The sequence below is a fragment of the Sus scrofa genome, chromosome 1, assembly GCF_000003025.6.
Source record: "Sus scrofa isolate TJ Tabasco breed Duroc chromosome 1, Sscrofa11.1, whole genome shotgun sequence".
In the NCBI taxonomy this organism is placed as follows: domain Eukaryota; kingdom Metazoa; phylum Chordata; class Mammalia; order Artiodactyla; family Suidae; genus Sus; species Sus scrofa.
In genome coordinates this window covers 52,024,273-52,050,305 of record NC_010443.5, presented here as the reverse complement: position 1 = coordinate 52,050,305, position 26,033 = coordinate 52,024,273, and the positions used below count along the sequence as shown (strand labels likewise).

Genomic DNA, 26,033 nt, shown 5'->3' with positions numbered 1-26,033 from the left:
AACGCACATAAAACAACCTGATTAGCCTTATAAAGGTATGAAGAGAAAAGCCAAGCAAAGAAATGAATGAAACAGGAAATCCCAAACTAAGCTAATGCAAAGGACTATAATTATGGTAAGAGTTTAAAAGTACAAAAAAGACAACATGGAAAATAAAGAATGCCTGCTACTTCACCATCCAGGTACAAGCATACTCAATGCTTTTAGCTCCTTCTCTGCACATATTATATAAACATGTTTTCAAAGATACATACAACTAGTAATGCCCTTCTCTCAACAATCACAAACACACTGTATGTTATAAATATTAGATTTTATAACAACTTTTATGGCTACACAGTATTTCTTTTTTTTTATTTTTTATTTTCCCACTGTACAGCAAGGGGGTCAGGTTATCCTTACATGTATACATTACAATTACATTTTTCCCCCACCCTTTGTTCTGTTGCAACATGAGTATCTAGACATAGTTCTCAATGCTATTCAGCAGGATCTCCTTGTAAATCTATTCTAAGTTGTGTATGATAACACAGTATTTCTTTAACCAGTATCTCTTAGCCTGAAAACTGGGCTGGCTTCCAATTTATTGGAACAGTATATTATAAACACTGTTACTGTAAGAAGTATTTACCCATATCCATCAAAAAGTGTTTCTTCTGCCGAGATAATCTTTGAGATGCAATTGTGTCTTTTACAGACTAAACATCCCCAGATTTAACCACGTTAGTTGTCCACCCAGGACAACTAAATCAGGAGCTCTGGGCTTGTGGTCTGAACGCCGGCATCTTTTTTATGAAGCTCCAGTGATTATAATGCTATAGTTCCTGATTCAGCCACATGCACTAAAACAAATCGGAGCCAGGCTTCACCCTCATGACATCAGAGTCCCTTTTGGTGCTGTCCTAACACTTATTTTGTTTTAAATTTCCCCTGGGGATTCTAAAGTACATCCAGGGATGGGGAGCACTGATATAATCTATCCCTCTCATTCTGTTGCCAAGGTAACCCAGTTCTTAAAAGACCTGGGATTAAAACTGTTGCCTTGACCAGTGTTCTTTCTTTCCTTCCACAGGTCCGGATGCTCACTGCTCCCAGCACACGTGTGTCTCCCCATCTCTTTCTGTTTATGCCCCTCTCTCTGACTCCGATGCCACACTGATTCTTCCCACCCAAGTTCTTCCCCAGCTCTGATGGGAAACCCTGGCATTTCAGCTTTCCTACTACTTCCTGTAATGTCTGTTATCTACACAGACATCCTATTTGGTGTCACATAAATTAAAACACCTACAGAGCATGTTCTGTGGATCAGATACACACAGCTGGTCCCATCATCTCATTTAATCTTTCCAACAACCCCATGGGACAAGTATAGGCAAGTACTCCAAGTTCCTAGAAGGATGAACTTGAGACTTTCCAAGGTTAAGGAATATGCCCAAAGTGTTTAGCCTCCAGTGGTGCCTAAACTATCTATGCCTCCCTGATCTTGGATAGCAATTTATCTTCATAAAGCAAATACCCGGTGAGATTCTCCATGATCTTATATTTTTCACAGACAAAAACAATGAAGACAAATGCAAACTGGAGTATTTATCATGTATGTACACAAACACAGGGGGCCTTGGTCCCTCTCCTCCTGGGAATACTGTTATCATGGGCTGAATTGTGTTCCTTGCCAAAACTTGTATGTCAAAATTATAGCCCAATTACCTCTGAGAGCAAACATATCTGGAGATGGGATCTTTAACACAACAATCAATTTAACATGACTTCAGTCTGGTTCCCAAGCCAACATGCCTGGTGGCCACATAAGAAGAGGAAATGAGGACACCCACAGAGGATAAACAACTTGGAGACTCAGGGAGATGACAACCATACATAAGCTGAGGAGAGAGGACTGAGGCCAGCCCTTTGATGGCCCCCAGAAGGAACCAACCCTATCCACTGGGACCCTGCTGTGTCAGCCCCCAGAACTGGGAGAAAGTAAATTTCAGTCCATAGACCACCCAGTCATTGTACCTTGTTACGGCAGCCCTAGGAAATTGATACAGTTTTATCTCATACACACCAACCTCAGAAGAGTTTAATGGAATGAAAATTAGGTCTTCCCCTTGGCATGGAACATGTGATTTCAAAAAGACCCAGGGAGTTCCCTAGCGGTACAGTGGGTTAAGGACCTGATGGTGTCACTGCAGTGGCTCGGGTTTTTGCTGTGGTGTGGGTTCAATCCCCGGCCCAGGTATTTCCACATATCAAGGACGTGGCCAAAAATTAATTAATTTAATTTAATTTAATTTTTAAAAAATTCAAATGCAGAAAGTCAGTTCAGCAAGTAGAAGAAGTCCCTCAATGAAAATGTCTACAGACAATAACTATTCAAGGCAGAACATCAGTAAGAATCACATGCCCCCAACACATGAAGAAGAATGATATGGAAGGCAGCATGAGGATGTCCGATATGACAGTTGGCATCAGGGAGTCAGCAGCTAGGGATGCAGCTCCTAATTCCTGGAAGGGGATTTGTCAGGGCAAAGCAAAGTGTTGGTTTGAGTCAGACGTGGGCAACAGAATTGGACTCCGCCACAAGGATCCAGGGACATGGATCTAATAACCCGAACGAGGCACAAACCTGGAGCCTAGTCTCAGGAAGACTCTAGAAGCCAGACTGTTAGGACTGGGCCTAGCCTGAGGACAGAACAGCAGCAGGACTGGCAATTAGTCCTCAGAGGTCTGGCTGGGGATGGGGATAGCATGTGCTCCAAGCTCTCCTGGCTGCACATGGAAAATGGTGCCAGGGGCAGGCAGTCAAGAACCGTAAGACCCATGACACCCCCTCCTCTGTTCAACAGTGTGTGAAAGGAGAGATATTTGCTTGCTTTGGAAGTCTCTCCCAGATCTAAGAGTCTGTCATTCTGTGAAATTGAACCAAAAGTAAGGACAACCTTTTCATTCACTGGATAAAATGGGTCAAAAACACTGCAGCATGATTCTGCATTTTAAAAGGATACTGAAGCACAACCTATGAGATAAAATAGGTGACAGTGAAATCTTCTAGAGCAAATCTTTTCCTAAATACACATTGAAGCACAAATGTTTCCCCTTAAAATGCCCTTTAATTATACATCCATTCAAAAATTCTACTTTTAAAACTGTAAGCATACATGTCAAATTTGTATGATTGGTTTTGAAACTGTAGCCCAGATTTTAATTAAGTTTCTCCTGATTCTAGAATAGAAATCTCTTTCAGAAGTAACCCAATGACTAATATTTCTAGCTATGGATTAATTTATGAGAAATATTATTGGATATAATCATGTTAGATTTACAGACTTAATTTCTTTTCTTTTTATAGAACTGCTTTTTAGTCATAGCTCCTGTTTTAGAATCAAGGAGATTTTTCAGTCATTCACATAGTAGGCAGAAATCATAACTCTAAAAAACCCAGCTCCTCACAATTCCTAAAATTTTCTTATTGCATATTCTTAGAAATTAGGAATTCATTCAGCACCCCCTCACACACAGTTATTTGTGCTCTCTTGAGTTCTAAGATTTAAATTGCACAGATGATTAAAACAGCTAATGTCCATTCCATATCCATGGGAAGAAGAAATGAGTTCTCAGATTCCTTTTAAGGCATTTAAACTGAAGCATCTAATGCTCTAAATCCTGGCTCTTTTGGTACTTGAAAGGGAGAATTAAATTTCTCTTCCCCACAGCAATAGCAGGAATGCAGTGAAAGATGAATGTATAAAAGGTCAAAGGGAAGCCAAGGCTGATACAGTTCCACATAGATCCACTACTGCTCTGAGGTTCTGGCGGGTAAAATGCCAATTACGAGGCCCCAGAGACACCTAAACTAGTTATTTGAAACTTAATAAAAGGGATATTAAATAGCAATTTTCCATGTTCCTATTTTAATGGATATCAAATTAACACATGCGTGTGATAAAAATCAAAATAAATAAGGGCTTGCAATGTAGCTACAATAATTCATTTTCCCTCCTGGTCCTTCTGCCAACATCATCAATTCCATTTCCCAATCTTATTTTACAATGCTTATTTTCTTAGTGGCTATAATAGAAAGCACTTTAATTTTTCAATAATTTGCCTCTATCTATTGACTGCTTTATTTGGGATATTATTTACTGGGGTCTCATTTTATGATATTATTTATTGGGGTCTCATTTTATGATATTACCTACAGTAAAAAAAAAAAACAATTAAAGAAGAGACTTTAGCTCACTTTTATATTGATATTGTTTTGTTTTCAAAAGCCATAATGATCTCTCTCTCTCTCTCTTTTTAAATACTCTTAATCCTCTATTTCTTGGCCTAAAATCTGAACAGGATCTTTTGACTCTTGAATATTTTAGATGGGAATGTTCATATGCTTGTCTCCAACTTTGTTCTCCAAATCCATTCATCTCCCATATCTGTCAGTTTTACCTCTGTTTTAACATGGACAAAATATTTATCTGTAATTGTCCAAAAAACCAACCTCCCCTCTTTTTCTCCCCCCCCCCATACACACATACACACACACACACACACACACACACACCCCACACACATTCAGTGAGGAAGGAGGTTTATTCTAAAAATTGAAAACCAGTAAATGGTACTTACAATATTATCATATGTAACTACTTCAGGACCAAGTAAAAACCAATAATAGGCAGAGGTTAAGTTTCCTTTTGTACAAATGAACTGTCAAGCTTCCTGTTCACTCAGAAGAAAAATTACCTAGGTTAACCGTCAAATGGGCTGTACCAAGTAATAGAATAATGCCATATTCTTGTTTGCTTCATGTTTGGACCATGATTTTCCTTAGCAGATTTTTTCCCCTTCAATTTTTGCTATTCCTCTTCACTGATAAAAAAGAGACAGCCTTTCTTTACTGGGTCAATAACACCGTGTTAACTCATTAGTCACGGATATCTTGGAATCCATGGCATTCTTCTCAATAAAGATACTCTTTTTGGAGCCTCCTGGAAATGATCTCCAGTTTTAATTTTGACAAATTGCTTCCTGCACATAATGTCATTCAGGGATTTGCACTGGATTCCTGGGTTAGGTCCATTATTTCCTGTTTCTCATTTGTCCCACTTTTTTGATTATTATTCTCCATTTTCTTGAGAACATACATCTTTAAATAATTTTCTCAGAAGGAGACTGCAAAGTAGGTCTTTTGAAAATTTAGAGTTGATTGATGGTTTAGATGCATACAGAACTGTAATTTCAGAATGGTTTTGCTCCTATCTCAGAAGGCATTGGTCAATTGTAGTCTAGAATCCACTACTGATGAGAAGGTGAAAAGGTGTAACTCAATGTTTTATATATAACCTAGTTTATTGTTTAACCTCCAAAAGTTTGTAGATTCCTCTTGTTTATAAGCCACCAAGTTTTCTGTGAAAGCAGTCTAAACAGACTAAGATAACCAGGCACATATTAAATATTTACTTTATATGTGTAACTGATAAACTGAATGAGCATATGCATGTGACATAGTTGAATTGCAGCTTTTTTTGTCTCCCACTGTTCTTTAAATTTCATTCCATGGGGATAACTTTCCCTGACACTAAAGTCACAAGAGGGCATCCATTCTCTCCTGGCAAGACATCTCTCCCCTAGTCCTTCTTCTTCCCCTTCTCACCCCACTGGAGCCTTTAAGCAATAAAACAGGTTATTTTACTCTTCTTGGTACTGTATGTACGTGGGTGAGTGGCTCACATTCATTGCAATGCTAGATATCTACAGTATAGGTGCCATGGGCAAAATCAAGACAGGAAGGGTGCTAACTCAGCATCCTACTGAAGGTGCATGAGCTCATTCAAACCACCCAATAAACTTCCAAAGAAGATACTCATCTCCACTGTGCCAACCAGAGAACTGAGACTTACGGGGGTTAAAAAAAAAAAAAAACTTGTGCAGGGTCACAGGGTCTGGAGCTTATCATGGCTGGTTCCCAAAGGGTCCCTTAGTTGGCAATGGTGGAGCTTAGCAATAAAGTCATTAATAAATATTACAGATGGTAAAATTTCTAATTAAGGCTGAAATAGGAAAGTGTCTCTGCGACATTCAAAGACATTGAGAATGAGACTAATTATAAATGAAAACAGGGCTGCCCTTATTAATAAAGGCTCCTATGTTTCCAGACGAAGAGACCGAATCCCAAGTTCAGAGGTGGTAAATCCCAAGTGGTCACCCAAGTTCACAGGACAAAAACTCCCAAGAAAGGGAGACAGTGTCCAGAGGCAGTAAGTTCTTCACATCATAGCAGCTCCATTCCTCTACTTACCATGCTACTAGTCACCAGTTCATTCATAATCTGTTGTTACTGTAAACAATTTTGAGTTACAATTCTAGCACCATGCCCATTAGGATTATTACACACATTCAGCAGGAGCAGGTGTAGATCCTTAAGGAGTGGGAAAACATACGTAGCTCTACCTACACCTATCTCCATCAGGAGTTATCTGCATATCAATTAAGCATATCCATTTGCATTTTTACTGAACACTTACCTTATGACTTAAGGGGAAAATATACATGTACACAAAACAATACAAAGGCACAAAAGACAGTAAGAGTCTACTCACCATCTGACTTTAAAATATCTACAGATAATGTGCAACTTAGAAACATAAATGATGAGAAGGTGAGCTGAAAAAGCCAAACTCATCCCAGACATACACATATCCCAAAGACAGCTATTTCCAGTTGAGTTGCAGTAACAACAGCAACAGAATGAGCTTTCTTAATTGTTCTTAAATATGTGATAAGATTGTTGGGGCATATAAAATATATATAAAAAAAGATCGAGAAGTGTGGCATGGACTCCATCCCTGGCCAGGAAACTTCCACATGCCATGGATGTGGCCAAAAAGAAAGCAAGCATTAGAAAGAGCTGGTGGAAGGGAGAGAGGATGGGCCCATGTGCATGCAGTGTGCAGGTAGAAAAGACAAGGAAGTCATGTTTTTAATAAAATCAATAAACTAAAAATATTAATTATATAATTTAGCAAGCCCCAAAAAAACTGTCAAGAGTCACCTCAACATACAAATTCATTAAGAAACACACAAGGACCCCAGCACTATAACAAGGATGATCAACACCACCACTGAATACAGAGCTGTGGCCAGTTTAAATCTAAGTGAGCAACAGCAAAGTTAGAAAAATCTTTGCAACAAACACATGATATTAATATTAAATTGAAGTATTTTCTAGACCAGTGTTATCTAAAGGCATTTTCTGTGATGATCATTCTTGAGCACTTGAAATGCGGCTAGTGGGACTGGAGAGCTGTTATTTTTTTATTTAATTTTACTTAATTTAAATATCTGCATACACTGTGGTATTGTACAGTGCAGGTTTAGACAGAAAAAAAAAAAAGTCCATCACAAAATATTCCACAATCTTTTGGACTATAATAGGAAAAATGAAGTTTGTATTCCAAAGTTACTACCAAAACATGATCTATAACAACTGCATGATATACACTTTGTGAAGTAATTTCTTCACAAATTGTAAGAAAGATTCATTTGAAACTTGAAAAAGGCCACCTCTGTGACCCCAGTATTACAGCATTGAAGTACAGAAAAGGTCCATTTCGCCTTAACAGGCAAAGAGAATCACCACCAAATGATAACTTAACACAAGACTGTGTACAGATTTATTCCAGAATGACAAGAACCAAAGTCAGGAAGAACTCTACCCCCTCACCCCCGCACCCCTTCCTCTCTAGTCCTCAGGTACAAGTTCCAGGGACAGGTTTGGAACCTGCGCCAGAGTTGCCTCCCGCCCTACAGCTGCAGGAAAGCTGCATCCTTAGCCCGCTGAGCCACAAGAGAACTTCCAGGAAGAACTCCTCTAACACAAATTTGGAGCCTGTGATTGTTTTTAAATCCCATATCCAAAAAGAAAAGAAAACAAACGAAAACTTTCCATTCGCTGCAAGGCTGGCTGTAGCATCCCAAGTTCCATTATTTTCCCCCCACCTTGGGGGTGGGGGCATAACTGCCCTACAGCTACTGTGGAAGTTTAAAGTGCACCGCCTTATGACTTTACATACCTGGTAGGCTCTCACCACTCCATTTAGTTAACATTCGCGTCCTCATCTAGTTACTACTACTACTAACAATATCCTGTGATAAGAACTTTTAGGATTTACTCTCAGCAAGTTTCTGATAGATCAGGAGAACAGCGTTAACTACAGTCGCGTTACCGCATTGCACTTAACCGGTCGCACTTCTGCGGCGACCCAGGCACAAAAGTCCCTGGAGCCCCGCCCACGCACCTGGGAGCTCCGCCCGCGCACCCGGGAGCACCTCCCGCGCCCGAGCCTCGCGCGCTGCTGCTCACCCTTCTCACTGACACTCTCGCTCTCGAGCTCCACGTCCTCGCAGCTGGTGTACTCCGGCGTGGACACGCCCTCCTCCTCAGAGCTGCTCACCGACATCTGGCGCCTCTTGCCGCCCCTCTTGGCGCGGTGCGGCTTGGGCGGTGACGGCCGCACGGACTCGGACTGGTCGGAGCTCAGCGAGTCGTTGCGTAGCATGGTCTCCACCTTCTCGCGCTTGGCCTTGCGCACGAGGACGGCCGAGCCAGGGTCCAGGCGGCTCTGCTTCCGGAGCGGCTCAGGGGCCCGCGACTCCGGGACGTCGGCGGGGCCTGGGCCGGGCCGGGGCGCCGGCGGGCTGCGATTGGCGAGCTGCTGGGCACTCGGCGCCCTCGCGTCCGCGGTCCTCTCGGCCGAGTAGGCGCGCGGCGAGGCGGGCGGCGAGCCCCGAGCCGCGGCGGGCGCGCGCGGGCCGGCTCTGCCCTCGGGCCCTGCGGCCGCTTCAGTGCGCGGCAGGGCCACGTCGCTGTGGCGCCGCTCGTGCCTGGCGCGGGACACCCGCGCGTGCATGCGCATCTGCTGCTCCTCTGGCGGTGGCTTCACTGGGTACCGCGCCAGGTTCGGGTCGCTGCGGTACCGTGTCTGGTACTCCTCCTCCTTTCTCTGCTTCTCGTCCTCCACCGCTGGGCCGTCCTCTCGTTTCTCAGGCACGTCTGGGTAGTCCTGGGATCGGCCTTTCTCCAGCCTTCGGCTTTCCCGCCTTTCTTTCCGCTCCCGTTCTTCCGCGGGCCCCTCCCCGGGCTGCACCGAGGACCTGGGCACACGTTTCCTCTCGCCCTTCGGGGCTCCTTTGCCATTCTGCTCTGAGAGTCCTGGGGTCTTCTTCCTGTGATACAAAGGAACGACCAGAAGAGCAGCGTGTAAAGCTCAAAGTGGAGACCAGACCCCAGAAGGAAGCATCCTTTGAAATATTTAGTTATATTTCGATGTCTGTCTCATCGAAAAGCGAGACGATAAAGGACCACATTAAACCTGTATGTCTGAATACTTTCTAATGTTATTAGAAACATTATTATTAGAAACAGTATTATAACATTGCAGTATATTCAGAGTCTTGACAACTGGCTCTTAGATTGTAAAGTTTCTATAAATTAGATCAATTTAAAAATCAGTAACCGGGAGTTCCCATCGTGGCGCAGTGGTTAACGAATCCGACTAGGAACCATGAGGCTGCAGGTTCAATCCCTGGCCTTGCTCAGTGGGTTAACAGATCTGGCGTTGCCGTGAGCTGTGGTGTAGGTTGCAGACGCGGCTCGGATCCCGCATTGCTGCGGCTCTGGCGTAGGCCGGTGGCTACAGCTCCGATTAGACCCCTAGCCTGGGAACCTCCATATGCCGCGGGAGCAGCCCAAGAAATGGCAAAAAGACGAAAAAAAAGAAAAAAAACCTGTAACCGCTACAAATCAAAACCTTTAAAATGTATTAGATAAAAATAATATAGGTAATAATAATCTAGGAGCAAAAATAAGATAAACATATCAGTTCAAAACTAAATGTATATTTGGACAATATATATTAACAATCTCTTATTATAACGGAAACTATTAAAAGTGAATTCAAGTATGTCCATTTCAGAAATCAGCTCTAATAGCACTTCCTCATAGTAGCACTTTGAATGATCATATGCACCCAAATACTTTTTAGTGAATGTGTTAGGGAAAAATGGCTGAACCTTAGCTTTAACTTTCCCCAGGCAAAAATAATAGAAATGTTGAAATTTTTGAAATTATTCGTTTTCTCTCCCTCCCTCCCTGGCCTTCACCCTCATTTCAGAACACAGTCCAAAAGTCCAAAATGTATAGCACAGGGAACTATAGTCAGTATTCTGCAATAAACTATAATGGAAAAGAATACAAAAAAACAAAAGAAATTGTTTTGTGTTCTACATTTCTCCCCATCCTGTGGAGGGCATAGAGATAAAAGTAAAGGAAAAGCATTTGGCAGTCTTGGATCTTTAAGATGTATTGTTTAAAATGCCCCTTTTAGCCCTTTCTGTATACTGGAGTCCATCTGATCTGGGACAGTTCCAGCAAGGATACCAGAGGTTACAAAAAGGAGGTGTCTCCACTAAGTGTTCAGGCACTATTTGCTCTACTGTGCATTTCAAATGGAGGCACCCAAGGCTCTTTTTGGAATCCTGAGACCCATGGAGAAGGCTTTACAGAGCGAACATGGATTGGAAGTCCAAAAGCAGACATCATGAATAAAAATTGAGAATAATACAAAAGATGGGGAAAAGTAGGGGAGTTTCCATTTTGGGTTACTAAAATAGTAGTTGCTAAGTTGGGTCAGTTGAGGAGGGGCTGGTGATGATGGAAAGAAAGGATAAAAGGTTTCAAATGGCATAAAAAAGCAAACTAGAAGCGTGACCGATTCTGCTTGAGGCATTTAGATCACTTGGTCCTTTGATGTGGAAAGGATTTTCCTGGCAGTTGGAACTGCACAGGTAGCATTTTCATTGTAGAGTACAAATGTCTTACAGTTCATCACTATCAAATAGTTTTCCAGAGTGTGATGAATCTACTGCAGACCTTTACTTGCACTTGCTGGAAGTTCCTCTTGAGTCATGTATTTTTGGGGGAAATGCTGACAAATAATGCTTACCTTGCAGAGTTTGTGTGAGGAATAAAGGAGATACCATTTATGAACATGCTTTAAGTAAGAATAGAGCATTATGCCAATGAAAGTTCTCCTGTCTCTCTGATTCTTTGCTTCCCTGAATATGCCTTTGCTCATCTTTGCCTTTAATGGTTCCATTTCTATAGCTCCTGATAAGTATACAAACCAGGATCAAGGGTTCTTCTATAGTCTAACACAGGCTGCCATTCTCTCAGTCTTGCTTCTGTCTCTGAAGTTGCCCAACCCTTACTGCTCCCCAGCTCTCTCATTTCCTTCTCCTACCTTCTCATATCCTTGTTGTTACCTTAAGTATTTATATAACCAGCAGGTAGTTTATATAATCAGAAAGAGCATTTGCCCTTATTGGTCTTTTTCAAATTTCATCAAAAGACCTCTTCCCATTCTTATTTTTGAATTCTTTGTAGTTTTTTTTTAACCATATATCATAAATAGGACTCGTATTTTCTCTTTAGAAACTTCACAGCTCCAAATTCTTTCTCTTACCTCATTTTCTGACCAATCCTTAACTGAACCTTCAGTCTTTGTCTCTCCTATTTTTTAATTATCTATTTTTTATTAAAGTGTAGTTGATTTACAATGTTGTGCCAATTTCTGTAGTACAGCAAAGTGGCCTAGTCTCTCCCCCACTCTCTCTCTCTCTCTCTCATACACATACACTCACATACACACACATATATACATTCTTCTTTTCATATTTTCTTCCATCATGTTCTATCCCAAGAGACTGGATATAGTTCCCTGTGCTATATAATAGGACTTCATTGCTTATCCATTCTAAATGCAGTAATTTGCATCTACCACCCCAAAACTCCCTGTCCAACTCCCTCCCTCCCCCTCCTTCTTGGCAACCAAACGCCTGTGCTATATGTCTGTGAGTCTGTTTTTGTTTTGCAGATAGGTTCATTTGGGCCATATTTTAGATTCCAGATATAAGTAATATCATATGCTATTTGTCTTTCTCTTTCTGACTTACTTCACTTAGTATGAGATCTCTAGTTGGATCCATGTTGCTGCACATGGTGTCATAGAAATATAAAGGATCCTAAGAGATTGCTATGAGGAACTATACACCAATAAAACAGACAACCTAGAAGAAATGGAAGATTCTTACCAAAGGTACAACCTTTCAAGACTGAACCAGAAAGAAAGAGAAAAAATGAATAGACCAATCACAAGTACTGAAATTGAAACTGTGATTTAAAAACGTCCAAAAAATAAAAGTCCAGGACCTGATGATGGCATCACAGGTGAATTCTATCAAACATTCAGAGAAAAGTTAACACCTATTCTTCTGAAACTCTTCCAAAAAATTGCAGGGGGAAGGAATACTCCCAATCTCATTCTATGAGGCCACCAGCACTCTGATACCAAAATCAGACAAAGATACCACAAAAATTGAAAATTACAGGCCAAAAATCACCATTGAACATAGATGCATAAATCCTTAACAAAATACTAGCAAACTGAATCCAGCTATATATTAAAAGGATCGTATACCATGATTAAGTGGGATTTATCCCAGGGATGCAAGGTTTCTTCAATATCCACAAATCAATCAGTGTGATACACCACATTAACAAACTGAAGAGTAAAAACCATATGATCGTCTCAATAGATGCAGAAAAAGCTTTTGACAAAATTCAACACCTATTTCTGATAAAAACTCTCCAAAAAGTAGGCCTAGAGGGAACCTACCTCAACATAATAAAGGCCACATGCGACAAACCCACAGCTAATATCATTCTCAATAGTGAAAAACTGAAAATCTTTGTCTGTCCTTAACTCACAACAGTTTATCACCAGAGCTATGAGTTCTGCCATCGCTAAGCTTGTTCTGGTGTCCTTCCTGTCATGGCCTCTCCTCCCTTTTCTTCCTCCCCCACAGCTCCCATGTGTCCTAGAGAGTTTAATTCAGAAGGCACTCCTCTTTCCTATGGCTCCCAAAGGACTAGTGTTTGTTTTCTCGCTCTGATCCTGCCAGCCTTATGGGACTGTTCACTGCCCAGGGCTCTGCCTTGCCAAGGACATGGTGTGGTCTCTTCCCCAGGATCTGTGAGAAAAGGGACTGTGCATGAATCAACATTATACCCTCTGGCTTTGGGCAGTATTGGCTGATGTGAACACATAATGGCTGCCAGCTACCTCCCCTGGGGCCTCCCCTGTTGCCAGTTGCTGAGCACAGGTTTCATTTAATCCCCGCAGAGTGGCTTGTGACTGCCCCTGGTGGCAAAGCCAGGCCTGGAATCCAGACCTGTTCAGCTTTGAAGTCTTTGATCTCATTGTGTGGGTTTTGTTTAAAAAGGAGAGCAGAAGTTTTCCCTGGATCCTACCTTCCCACCCAGTGGAATAAATAAGGGGCACATAGGCAGGTATGCTAACAGTCAGGTCCCCCAAAACTCCCAGCCTCAGGAAAAAAAAGGGGGGGAGCATGTCCCCCCTGCTATCACTGTCCCCTAGTGTATGGTATCCTATCTGGTCACAAATACATTGCTTTGAATGAATCAATCAATCAGTCAACAGATTGAAGTAAATTATCTGGTCATCTTAACCCACGCTTAAAATTCTCAGTGGCTTTTCATTATTTCTAGGATGAAGCCTATGAAATTTAACGCGGTTAAAAGACCTCAATGCTCATCCCTCACCAGCAACCTCTGCCACTCACACTCTAGCCAATGGCATCCTTTAAGTTTGTCCCATTGGCCTGGTTCCTTCAGGCTGGGTGCCTGTGCCTTTACCAGGAGCAGCCATCCCACCCTTCACCCAGCTCATTCCTAGTCACCCTTCAAAGCTCAGCATAAAGGAAATGTCCTCCAGGAAGGCTTTGCTGATGGACCCACACCACTTTCAGTGGGAGGTTGGTGCCTCCATATTTTCTGAGTACACTTGCAGCTACAGGGCTCATTCCAACAGTGAATAAATGATCAAAGAGCTGTTCTTGCTTCAGGGCTGGAGGTTAGTAGCAAAGTAGGTAACTGCGCTGGATGACGTTTACATCTGTGTGTGGTATGAAAGAAAAGCTTCCCAGCAAAGGTCTCCTAAGGGATGATACATCCTAGGGAACATCCCTTCCTGCTGTTGCCTTCCCTGTGGGGCTCAGCAAATGATATTTCCACATAAGCCTCCTCCTAGCAGTTAAATTCTTGAAAATGGGTTTGCTTTCTGGAAATTCATGTCCTTGCCTTTTGTTTACAGGTTAAGGGCCTCTTACCTGTCTCTGGGAGGTTCACTTCTAGACCTGGATGAAGCCTGCTTCTGCTCCGGGCCCCCTGCTGGCTGGGACAGCTCAGCCCCTTTGCTCCTGTCTGGCTGTGCACTGGAGGGAGCCTGGTCCTGGGAGGAGGCAGCGGCTGTGCTCAGCGGGGTCTGAGACCGCGATCTCTCCTGGAGCCGGGCTTTCTTTTCTCTTGGGGCCTCAGAACCAGCACCTGTAGCTGTATCGCTGAGGGTTCCGTCCTGACTTGGCTGCTGGGGGCCGCTTCCAAAGAACCACGCCCCAGACTTGGTTAAGATTTCTTGCTGCTTTCGACACAAATTGCATACCCACATAACCTATTCGAAGAAGAGAGAACAATATATATTTTCCATGCGATTTGGAAAGAAGTTATTTTCATCACACTAAAATAACCCTTAAGGAAAAAAGAATGGTTGTCATCTTTGTATTTATCCTTGTAAATTTCTTATGAAACTGATCCTTGCACAAGTCACTGTCAAGTATATGACTGCTGGACTTTGACCCATTTGAAATCACAGACTTCTGGTAATCAGAAGAGTTCTGCTTGGCATTTCTAATTCTCTGGCTCTGAGTTTCTTTTTACATTATATCCGTCCCATTTTGAATGACTGACTCTCAAGCTGCATTAAAATAGCTTAATAAAATGGTCTAAGCAGAGTAGTTGATGGATTAGAAAAATGTTTTAAGGAGTCGTAGAATTAATATCGATATACATAAACTTCAGTGTATCAAAGGATTTAAAAAATATTTGTCTTTGCAAAAATCACCCATTATTAAAATCTCCATTACAAGATACATGGGACAAACAAACAAACAATAAAAGGTGGGCTCAAAAGAAAAGGTCGAGCTGTATATTTTCTCTAGTTTACTAGTAAGAACTAACATCAGGTTTATTTTATGCTATAAAATACAATCTTCCACAGATACATTTACTCAAGTGGTAAGTATGAGGCTGAGTTTATTCATATGACTACTCTGGTGTAGTTTCCTCTAGAAGAGCTATTTTGGAACCAACATTTGGAAACGTATCTGCTGATAAATTATAAGATGTGTCACCGCTTAAATCTATATAGCTCTTCTCTTCTTGGAGACACATACAATGAAGTAAAAATGGGAACAATGATGATAACAGAAACAATGAATAATAATTATAGCGGTGCCTCGCAGACACAGAGCTAAGGTGGGTACCTGCAGTCCTGTAGCCTCCTCTTCAAATGTCACTGGCCCTCTGCTGCTTTTAGTGTGATTTCACCTCGCTGCCCCAGTTGCTTTCCTCAGAATGCCCTTCAGTTCTCCTTGTACACCACCTCTGGTAAAGGCTGATTACCAAACTCTAGGCCCTCCCTCATTTTCACTAAAACTGACTCAGTCAACAATTACTCAAAAATATCACATAAGCATGAACAAATCCTAGATACATTAAATGAGAATGTAAGATAGGAGGAGAAGAAGCATTGCTGAGCTGGCAAAAAGAAGAAAATGTAGGGAATTTCCATTGTGGCACAGTGGGTTAAGAATCCTACTGCAGCAGCTCGGGTCACTGTAGAGGTACTGGTTGACTCCTCAGCGCAGCACAGTGGGTTAAAGGATCTGGCATTGCTGCAGCTAAGGTGCAGGTTGTAGCTGTGGTGTGGATTCAGTCCTTGGCCTTGGAACTTCCACATGCCATGGGTTCGGCCACTAAAAGAAGGAAGAGGAGGGGGAGGGGGAATATTACTGAAAATATTCAGAGGGATAGGAGGAAACTATAACTTGTTATTGCTTATAAGACAAAATATAAGCTAGAGTGGCTTTTTCTGGTGGCTCAATGGTTTAAAACTCTGGCATTGTCACTGCTGTGGCTGTGGTTGCTACTGTGGCTCGGGCTCCATCCCTGGCCGGGAACTTCTGCATGCTGAGCATGTGGCCAAAAGATGAAACTAAATTAAATTTTTAGAAAAGCTAAAATGAGAATAAGAAAAAGAGGGAGAGAATATATCTTCAAAAAGGAAAATATTGTAGATGAACTGTTAATAACTACTTCTTCCCAACCAAGAAAATTCAAATGAATTAATAATACAGAGGAAACTGATCTAACAGAGATGTCTGCTATAAAAAGTTCAAGATTGGTGACATTTAACTCATTTCTCCCTACTTCAGGTTATAAAATGAAGAGAACTAGGTCCACAGAAGCAGTTAGTTATAGGATCTAGATAATATATTATACCCAATGTTGCAGAATTGCCATCTACTAAGATGTTACACAAGATAGCAGTGCACATGCCTATACCAAAATAAAGGATGTGTGGAATGTAACTTCAATTTAAAATGCATGCCAAATATGGCTATACTTGCACAATGTACTGCCCTCTCTTTGCCATCATAAGTAAGGTCCCTCAGAAGTCCTGATTGATTGAATATGGATGTATCAAAGATAACATTATGAGGGCCATACCCTAGGATCAGGATTTCCATCAACAGTGACACCGGATGGGAACAGGGGATGTGCTTCCTCATTGACCGCCTCTTTAGCAGACAAGACAGTGATGAGAAGGGCTGAATCCACATAGTTCAAAAAGATAGGTATGAAACTTTGACTATTTTACATCAACTAAGTAGACATTAAATTTCTATTTATCACACTAACAATAGCAAAATAACTACTCATCACATTAGGTCCTTTTCTGCAAAACTATTAAAGCATATTTAGGATAAATATGAATATCCTTTAAAACCATACAGAACATAGGGAGTTGCCATTGTGTCTCAGTGGTAACAAACCCAAGTAGTATCCATGAGGATGTGGTTTTGATCCCTGGCCCCACTCAGTGGGATAAGAATCCAGCATTGCCATGAGCTGTGGTGTAGGTCACAGAAGAGGTTCAGATCTCACATTGCTGTGGCCGTGGCCAGCAGCTGCAGTTCCAATTTGACCCCTAGCCTGAAACTTCCATGTGCCCTAAGTGCAGCCTTAAAAAGACAAAAAAAAAAAAGAAAAGAAAATATAGAACACAGTAAAATTTACAATTATTACAAAAATTCCAAAATGGAATTAAGTCAAATAAAGAGACAGAAAAAAGAAGAACAACTCTTCACTTCTTTGCACATCTGCATCTTTTTTAGAAGGTTGTATCACAATTTTATTTTGACTGCTTCACATTTTAAGTGTTATAAAAATGGGCCAATAAAAAGAAATTGCCACGTTTGGGCAAGTTCTAAGTTTTGAATATGTGAGTAATTGCAACAGGACTGATAAAAGCAAACAAAATATACTTATTATTAATTACAGTTAAACTTTGCAATTCATTTAATTTCATTTTTAATTTATTCAAGAAGTTACTATTAGTGGTTAAGTAGAAGTAGCTACTTTAATTAATATTTTAATATTATTTATTCATTTAAATCTGTGACATTTCATTAATTTTGTCTAATTTTAACACTTAGGAAACTACTGTTTCATTCCAAATTTTCCTACATCTTATTTCTTTGTGCACCATAATATTTTTAGATTTGTATTTAAAAATTAATTATAAGTGTGGTCAACATATCCTCCAATTTGAAAGCAAAATTAACTGTAAAAGAATTAAATATTTTTATTAAAATGCCATCTCCCAATATCCATTTTTAGTTACATAAATTACTCTTGCTACAAAGTTTACAAATAAGAAGGAAATTACAAATAAAAAAGAAACTACTTATATGAGTTGTAAAGAAAAATATATGAGATTACAGCAGACTATTAGTCATATCATTCAACACACTTCATATCCAACATGGCAGATATATAAAAATGAGCCAATCAGTTGCTAAGGAGCAACACAGTTATGTGTGCTTATAGAGTCTGTTTTTTAATTTAGTATTGAGTATTATGCTTGCTTGGAACTACAGAAAATCCAAAAGTGGATTGGGGAGCCTTTCTAAACTGATTCTACTGCCAAAAAATGCTATTTATTTAAAACACACACACACCTTTTAGAGACTGAACCAGGCAGGATTATATCTTGATTAAACACCCAAACTAAACTAAATCCATGAAATAACTTAAAATTTGCAATTTAAGCAACCAAATACACACTAGAATTAAAGATTATTGTGCTATAACACAGCTTCTGAAACTCTATGTCATGTATCAGATATATGAAGAAACTTTGACAATTGTATTCTGACCTACTAACATTATTTTACATTTGTCTTTTCCACTTAGTGAATCCTTAAGAAATACAGTAGACCATTTTATAAAACCCAGAGGAATATTTTACCTAGAGAAATAAAAATTGCAATATTCCATACATATAAATATATGTGAGTATATAAATATATGTTTACATATGTGTATGTATATGGATGGAGGAATTTCATGGAAAAACATGAATTTGGCAGAAAAAATTATATTCAGTAAAAAATACTTCATTGGAGTTCCTATGTGGCTCAGCGGAAATGAATCCAACTAGGAACCATGAGGTTGTGGGTTTGATGCCTAGCCTCGCTCAGTGGGTTAGGGAAACGGTATTGCCGTGAGCTGTGGTGTGGGTTGCAGGCACAGCCTGGATCTGGCGTTGTTATGGCTGTGGCATAGGCCAGCAGCTATAGCTCTGATTTGACCCCTGGCCTGGGAATCTCCACATGCCATGGATGTGGCCCAAAAAAGAAAAAAAAATACATTTGCCTTCACATAAAATGTTTACAGACCCAGACCATAGAACAGAAGAAATATGCCTTAGATTTACTTTTGATGATATTACTAACATGATCCATGGGAATGAGGTATAGAGTTCTTATATTAACACAAATGTTTTGCTTATAAGAATCTATCTGAGGTATTTAGAATGTTAACAAAAGCAATAAATATAAGCATGAATATATTTTTAAAAATTAAAGGTATCGTGATTAAATTTTAATTTTATATTTTTATAGGTAAGTTTTGAAAGTGACTTTCATTTCATGTAATAATTTTCTCAAAAATTGTGCTACCATTTTTGAAAAACATGAGAAGAAAAACAGGAGATTTCCAACTTCATTCTAGATGCTGCATTTTTTGAATACTTTTACTCATTTTTTTTACTTCTTCTATTCAATAAAAGCACTCACTCCAGCAGAAATGGAGGACAAAATTATCAAAGTGATATTTCAACTTTGTTGACAATAATAGATGAGATAGTAGAAATTAGTTGATGACAGAATGGATGAAAGTGAGTGACTTCTTTTGGTATTTGTTTTAATGCATGTGTATGTGTGTGTTTCCTTTTCCCAGGCTTTTGCTATTGTTGTTGCTACCTCATAGGTTAACTTTTTCCTTTTAAAAGTTTATTCAATATATCATGTGGATTTGTGAAATATAAAATATGATATAAATTCCTTCCGTTTAAAGAATAAAGCATCCCCAATCCACTGTCCCACATTTAAGATTTCGATTTAGTTTTTCTATGCAAATTTAAAACAAATTCCACTGTAACTTGAAATTCTATTTATTTAATGTTACAGCATAAATATTCCCATGTGATTCTAAATGTTTCTAAAACATTTTATTATCACAAAATATTCTATAGAGTCTGTATAACCTAACATTTAAATTACTTACATTCTTTTACATTAATACAGAACTCTGCAGAAAAAAAAAAAGTGTTGATCAAAGACTTTTGCCTAACATTTAAATTACTTACATTCTTTTACATTAATACAGAACTCTGCAGAAAAAAAAAAAGTGTTGATCAAAGACTTTTCTTATTTCAGGCATTTAGAATATATTAGAAAAATCAAATTATTGGGTAAAATTTTAAAGCACATGGTAAGGCTCTTCTGCTATAACCACTATGCAATGATTAGGATTCTTTATGTATTTTGCAAAATTGCCTCCCCAAAGGATTTTGCTAACCTGACAATGTCAGCTCTGGATTTTATTTATTTTTTATTTTTAAAATTGATTGTATTGAGGTATAGCTGACTAACAATGTTGTGTTAATTTCTACCGTACAGCAAGGTGATTCAGTTTTACATTCTTTTTCATATTCTTTCCACTACAGTTTATCACAGGATATTGAATATAGTTCCCCGTGCTAAGGAGTAGGTCTGGATTTTAAAATCTGATGATTTAATAATTCCCCCAAACCCTGGACTCTCACTCTCACCAATGTTTCAGATTTAAGATATCACATTGAGATCTCATCTTAATAATCAACATAAGGCATCTAACAGAATCATGACTGCCCTGAACAAGCACACACAAACACACACTGAGAAGTCCCAGTCATCCTTCCCATGTCTTATTTTTGTCTTTGTGCTTTTTTCCCCCTATGGATAGTTAATCCTGGGTCATTAAACTATTAAAAAATGAAACAAAACAAAACTTAAAGCATAAAAGAGAAAGGCCAAGACAAATGTAAAGGAGAACTGGTTTTGGAAAAGTAAGAGATAATTCCAAGAATAGAAAAGAAACTTTAAGATGGTCTCTAATTAGTGTTCAGATAGCAGAACAAAAGAGCTTTTGAAAAACAAAAAGATGGTCACAATAAAAAAGGAATTTAAAAGAGGATTTTATTAAGAAGCCGAGAGATTTAAAAAATATGAGATGGAAGTCCAACTAGTTCCAAAAAGAAAGAACAGATTATGGCAGGGAATAAATGCTGCAAAAATAATAGAAGGCTGATTCTCAAAGTGGAAAAAGCATTTTAACAACAACAAAAAAAAAGCAAAAAGAATCACAAAGACACAAAATCACTATAAATTTTCAATATACCGAAGATAAAGCAAAGATCCTAAAAGCTTCTAGAAAGAAAAAATCAGATCCCCTTCAAATAAAATAGATGATCAGACTTCTCATCAGAAATACTGAGGAGTTCCCGTCGTGGCGCAGTGGTTAACGAATCCGACTAGGAACCATGAGGTTGCGGGTTCGGTCCCTGCCCTTGCTCAGTGGGTTAACCATCCGGCGTTGCCATGAGCTGTGGTGTAGGTTGCAGACGCGGCTCGGATCCCGCGTTGCTGTGGCTCTGGCACAGCTCCAGTTCGACCCCTAGCCTGGGAACCTCCATGTGGCTACAGCTCCGATTCAACCCCTAGCCTGGGAACCTCCATATGCCGCGGGAGCGGCCCAAGAAATAGCAATAACAACAACAAAAGACAAAAGACAAAAAAAAAAAAAAAAAAAAAGAAGAAATACTGAATGTTTGAAGACATACCTTCGATGTTCTTGGGGGAAACACTGCAGCCTACAATTCTGGGTATAAGCAATTCATCAATCGAATGCAAAAGGAGTAAACAATATTTTCAGCATTTGGAAGAACTTGGAAAATTTACCACTCACATAGCCTTCCTTAGCAAAACAAAGTTGGCCAAGAAGGAGGAGAAAATGAGATCTGAGAGCAAATTAAGTTTTGCCAAAGAGCAATTGAGGGAAGTCCCAGGATGAAAAACCCCTTCTGGAAGCTGAAAGAGAAAGTTGGAGCCAGAGAATGAGACTCTAGGAATGGAGATTCTCTAGGCGTGAGAATCAAATATATGAGAAAACAACAGCAACACCAAAAAGGAACCTGGTCAAATGTGCAGTATAATTTAGAACATTAAAAAATTAAGCAGGATGAAAGAATTTGGTTCAAAGAAGAACCTATTTGCATTTGCATAGGAACTTTAACCATCAACTGGAACAATGGTCTTAGACCCCTAGGGTCTAGGACCCCTAGGCGTACACAACCTAATCCCACCACTTGGCTCTCTGGTGAATAAGAACTGCATTATTCCAAGTGGCAGAAGTGGCCCATGGAGGAAATAAATAATGACTGGGGGTAGGGAGACAGATGTGTATCTAAATGAACCTTATTATTCTCTGTCATAGCAGGGGTATATATCTGGGAACAACCAGATATATATATAGCAAACAACTTCCTTTGCTAGCCCTAAAGGAAGATGCTTGGTAGTGCTTTGTCATTCATGAATAGACCTGAAGTTGAGGAGGAACTTACTTTTTTGTTATACACCTTTCTTCTTTCTATTTCATTTTTATCCACATATATAATTACCATGGACACTTACATATCATTTTATGTCTAGCTGTTTATTTCCCTCTTAACTATAGTCATCATATAGGATTAAAAGTAGAAGGGTATACCAAGATCATTTACTTTCATTTATTGATAATTTTATCATTTTTGTTGATTTAAGTTGTACTAAGGAGAATGAACATTTCTCCAAATGTTTCCCACATGATCATTAGGATATTAACTTCTCCAGTGTTAATATTTTGTGTATTTATCAATTCAATTAACAGTATTTTCCTACCAATTTTATTTGAGTTAACTCTTTGACAGAGAGTTTTCATATTGTTACCTGTTATATCGATTATTCTTCTCTTTGTCATGAAGGTGGTTTTGCATGTTTATGTAGTTGTATCTATTGGGTTCTTCCTTTGCAATTCTTCTATTGAATTTAGCCCAGAAAATCCTTTGATAAATACTTTTACTTTCATTGACTATTTATATGGTTGAACATTTTACAATTTACTCCTTCATCCCTCAGAATTTACTTTGATGTAATGACAAGAGATAGGGATCTACTTGATTTTTTTCCCCCTCACAGCTATCTCAACATGATTTACTGGATACTGTTTCATTTCACTGCTAAGCTTCGAAGAAGGATATGATGTCTAGAGTTTAAACAGGCTCTAATTGCAGATCTGACACTTGCTTGCTATTTACTCAGGCCACCTTGCATAACCTCTCTAACTCAGGGTCATCATCAATAAATTGAGGAATAAAAATAATTTTAAAAAATGAGGATACTAACACTTCTTACCTTACTGAGTTGTTTTGGGAATTAATGACATAATTCATCTAAATCAAGGAGCACAGAGTCTGACATATAATAAGTGCTTATTAAGTACTTATAACAATGACTTACTAATAATGAATAATTACATCATCATTACTTTAGTAATCATACATATAAAATCTTTTGGGGGCTAGCAGCTTCATACAAAAATAGCAAGGCAATTACATTTTGTCTCTATGGAGATACAAATATAAATCTGTACTTATTAATTCAACTGCATTGGTTGCATTACATAACTTAGTCTCTACATTTTCTTGAGTTGCTTTTACCTGGGCTGCATAATGGTGTGCCTCTCATTGCTCTTGCTTGTGTAAAAGTCAAAATTTTTTATTGTCTTGATTCTGTGTGGATCAGGTCATGTCAGCAGCTGCCATGAACACTGAATGAGATGAAAAGAGCAGAGCTGTGAGGTGGATGGCCCCACATTCCTGCTATGCTACCAGTGAGAGATTACATCATCTCTATTTGTTTACTCATTTTGAAAATATGGAAAATAATAATAGTAATAATGATTTCATAGGCTCTATGTTAGGATTAAGTGAGTGAAGAAACATATGTGACCATGTGTAGCACATAGAAAGCACTCCATATATATTAATGATTAAAACTCCCTGAAGAAATGTCTGCAAATTAAAGGTATGTATTATTTTTCTTCCCCCCCTGTATGTAGTGCCATACTCTGTACATAGTAGGAGTTAAAGAAATATTTCTATTATGTGCTAGGCACTGTTCTAGGCTCTGGGGATATAGCAATGAACAAAATGCCAAAGATCTTGCCTGTGGAGTTTACCTTCCAGTGAGGAAGACCCACAAAAATAAAACATTACAGTAAATACAGGAGGCATGCACGTGGTGAAAAGTGCTACGGGAACAAATAAAAAAGAAGAGCAGGTGTCTGTGTGGTGTCAGAGTTCAACTTCAAACTAGCTGGTCAGGGAACTTGTCCCTGAGAAAGGGCGTCTGGGTAGTTTCTCTGTAAGAACAGCAAATGGAACAGCGGTCAGACCCAGTAGGTCTTCATGAGTCAAGACAAAGACTTTGACTCTCATGATGCCAAAAAACTGGAAGGTTCTGAGCAGAGAAGTGACCTATCATGTTTTATGTTTTAATTGCATTCTTCTGGTCAACACATTGAGAATTAAATGCAAGAAATCAGTTGTAGAAATTTTTTGAACTGGATTCTAACACTGCTGTTTTTACTTTCCTCTGGGTCATCTCTGCCAGATACATTTTCTTTTTCTCTTTTCTTTCTTTCTTTCTTTTTTTTTTTTGGTCTTTTTGCCTCTTCGAGGGCCGCACCTGCGGCACATGGAGGCTCCCAAGCTAGGGGTCTAATTGGAGCTGTAGCCACCGGCCTTTGCCAGAGCCACAGCAACTCAGGATCCGAGCCGCGTCTGTGACAGCTCACGGCAGTGCTGGATCCTTAACCCACAGAGCCAGGCCAGCGATCAAACTCACAACCTCATGGTTCCCAATCAGATTCGTTAACCACTGAGCCATGACAGGAACTCCCAGATACGTTTTCTAATCACTTTACATTATTTTTTTTGTGTCTGTGCATCTTTTGTTGGCTGTGCATATTTTTTACATAGACATCACAAGGACTGAGTTGTGTTTCTCTAATCTTGCTGTTTTAGCAGCATCTGAACGTGCACAATCCTTATTTTTTATGTCCTAACATATTTTTTTCTGGCTTCAATAACTTTATTGATATTTAATAAATTGTGGCAATTATTATTACCCTAACCTTAATTTAAGGAGCAGAATCTTAGCTGTTGTTTGCAAGGAAAATAGAGGTATTATGTATGAGAATTCACAAGTAAGTTCAAATTTATCATTTCTTGTGACAGAAGGTGCATAAAGTCTCATAAAATATTTGACTGAGTAAAATGTCTTTTATTACAGATATTACCTGGTCAATAGCTGGTATTACGAACATTCACAGGTATTATTTAAGCACTTTTAATTTGATTGGTTTATAATAGTATATGAGTTTTATGTGTATAATTTTTTTTTTTTTTTTTTTGTCTATTTGCCTTTTCTAGGGCAGCTCCCGTGGCACATGGAGGTTCCCAGGCTAGGGGTCGAATCAGAGCTGTAGCCACTGGCCTACGCCAGAGCCACAGCAACGTGGGACCCAAGCCGCATCTGCGACCCACACCACAGCTCACGGCAACGCCGGATCCTTAACCCACTGAGCAAGGCCAGGGACGGAACCCGCAACCCCATGGTTCTTAATCGGATTGGTTAACCACTGAGTCACGACGGGAACTCTAATGTGTATAATATTATACTTTGACTTCTGTCTGCACACTGCATGTTAACCTCCAAAACTTCAGTTTCCATCTGTCACCATTTTACTCATTTTAGCTTCCCCTACCCACCTTTCCCTCTGGTAATCTATAGTCTGTTATCTGTGCCATCATGTTTGTTTTGTTTGTTTTTGTTTGGTTTGTTAATTTATTTTGTTACTTAGGCTTTTTTTTAATTGCATATATGAGTGAAATCGTGTTATTTGTCTTTCTCCATCTGACTTTTTTTTTTTTTTTTTTTTGCTCTTAGGGCCACACCCATGGCAAATGGAAGTTCCCAAGGTAGGGGTCAAATTAGAGCTATAGCCACTGGCCTACATTACAGCTACTGCAATGCCATATCTGAGCAGCGTCTGCAACCTACACAGCTCATGGCAATGATGGATCCTTAATCCATTGAGAGAGGCCAGGGATCGAACCTGCATCCTCATGGATCCTAGTTGGGTTCTTTAACCACTGAGCCATGATGGGAGCTCCTCTATCTGACTTCTTTCACTTAATAGACTCAAGGTCAATTCATATAAAAATGACACAATTCCATCTTTTTAATGGCTGAGTAATATTCTACTGTCACTATTCTCTCTCTCTCTCTCTCTCTCTCTCTCTATATATATATATATATATATATATAAAACACATGATCTCCTTCATACA

General features: G+C 39.4%; 1 protein-coding gene across 48 annotated transcripts in view; it reads right to left on the bottom strand.

Moving 5' to 3' along the window:
* RIMS1 (regulating synaptic membrane exocytosis 1) overlaps positions 1-26,033 on the bottom strand; it is a 461,317-nt gene that overhangs the window by 196,151 nt on the left and 239,133 nt on the right. For all 48 annotated transcript variants that reach the window (XM_021073077.1, XM_021073090.1, XM_021073092.1 and 45 more), the window contains 2 exons: positions 14,245-14,585; positions 8,360-9,222 (listed from right to left, as the gene is read on the bottom strand). In XM_021073077.1, coding sequence (XP_020928736.1) covers positions 8,360-9,222; positions 14,245-14,585 — 1,204 coding nt within the window. The remainder of the gene's footprint in view (positions 1-8,359; positions 9,223-14,244; positions 14,586-26,033) is intronic.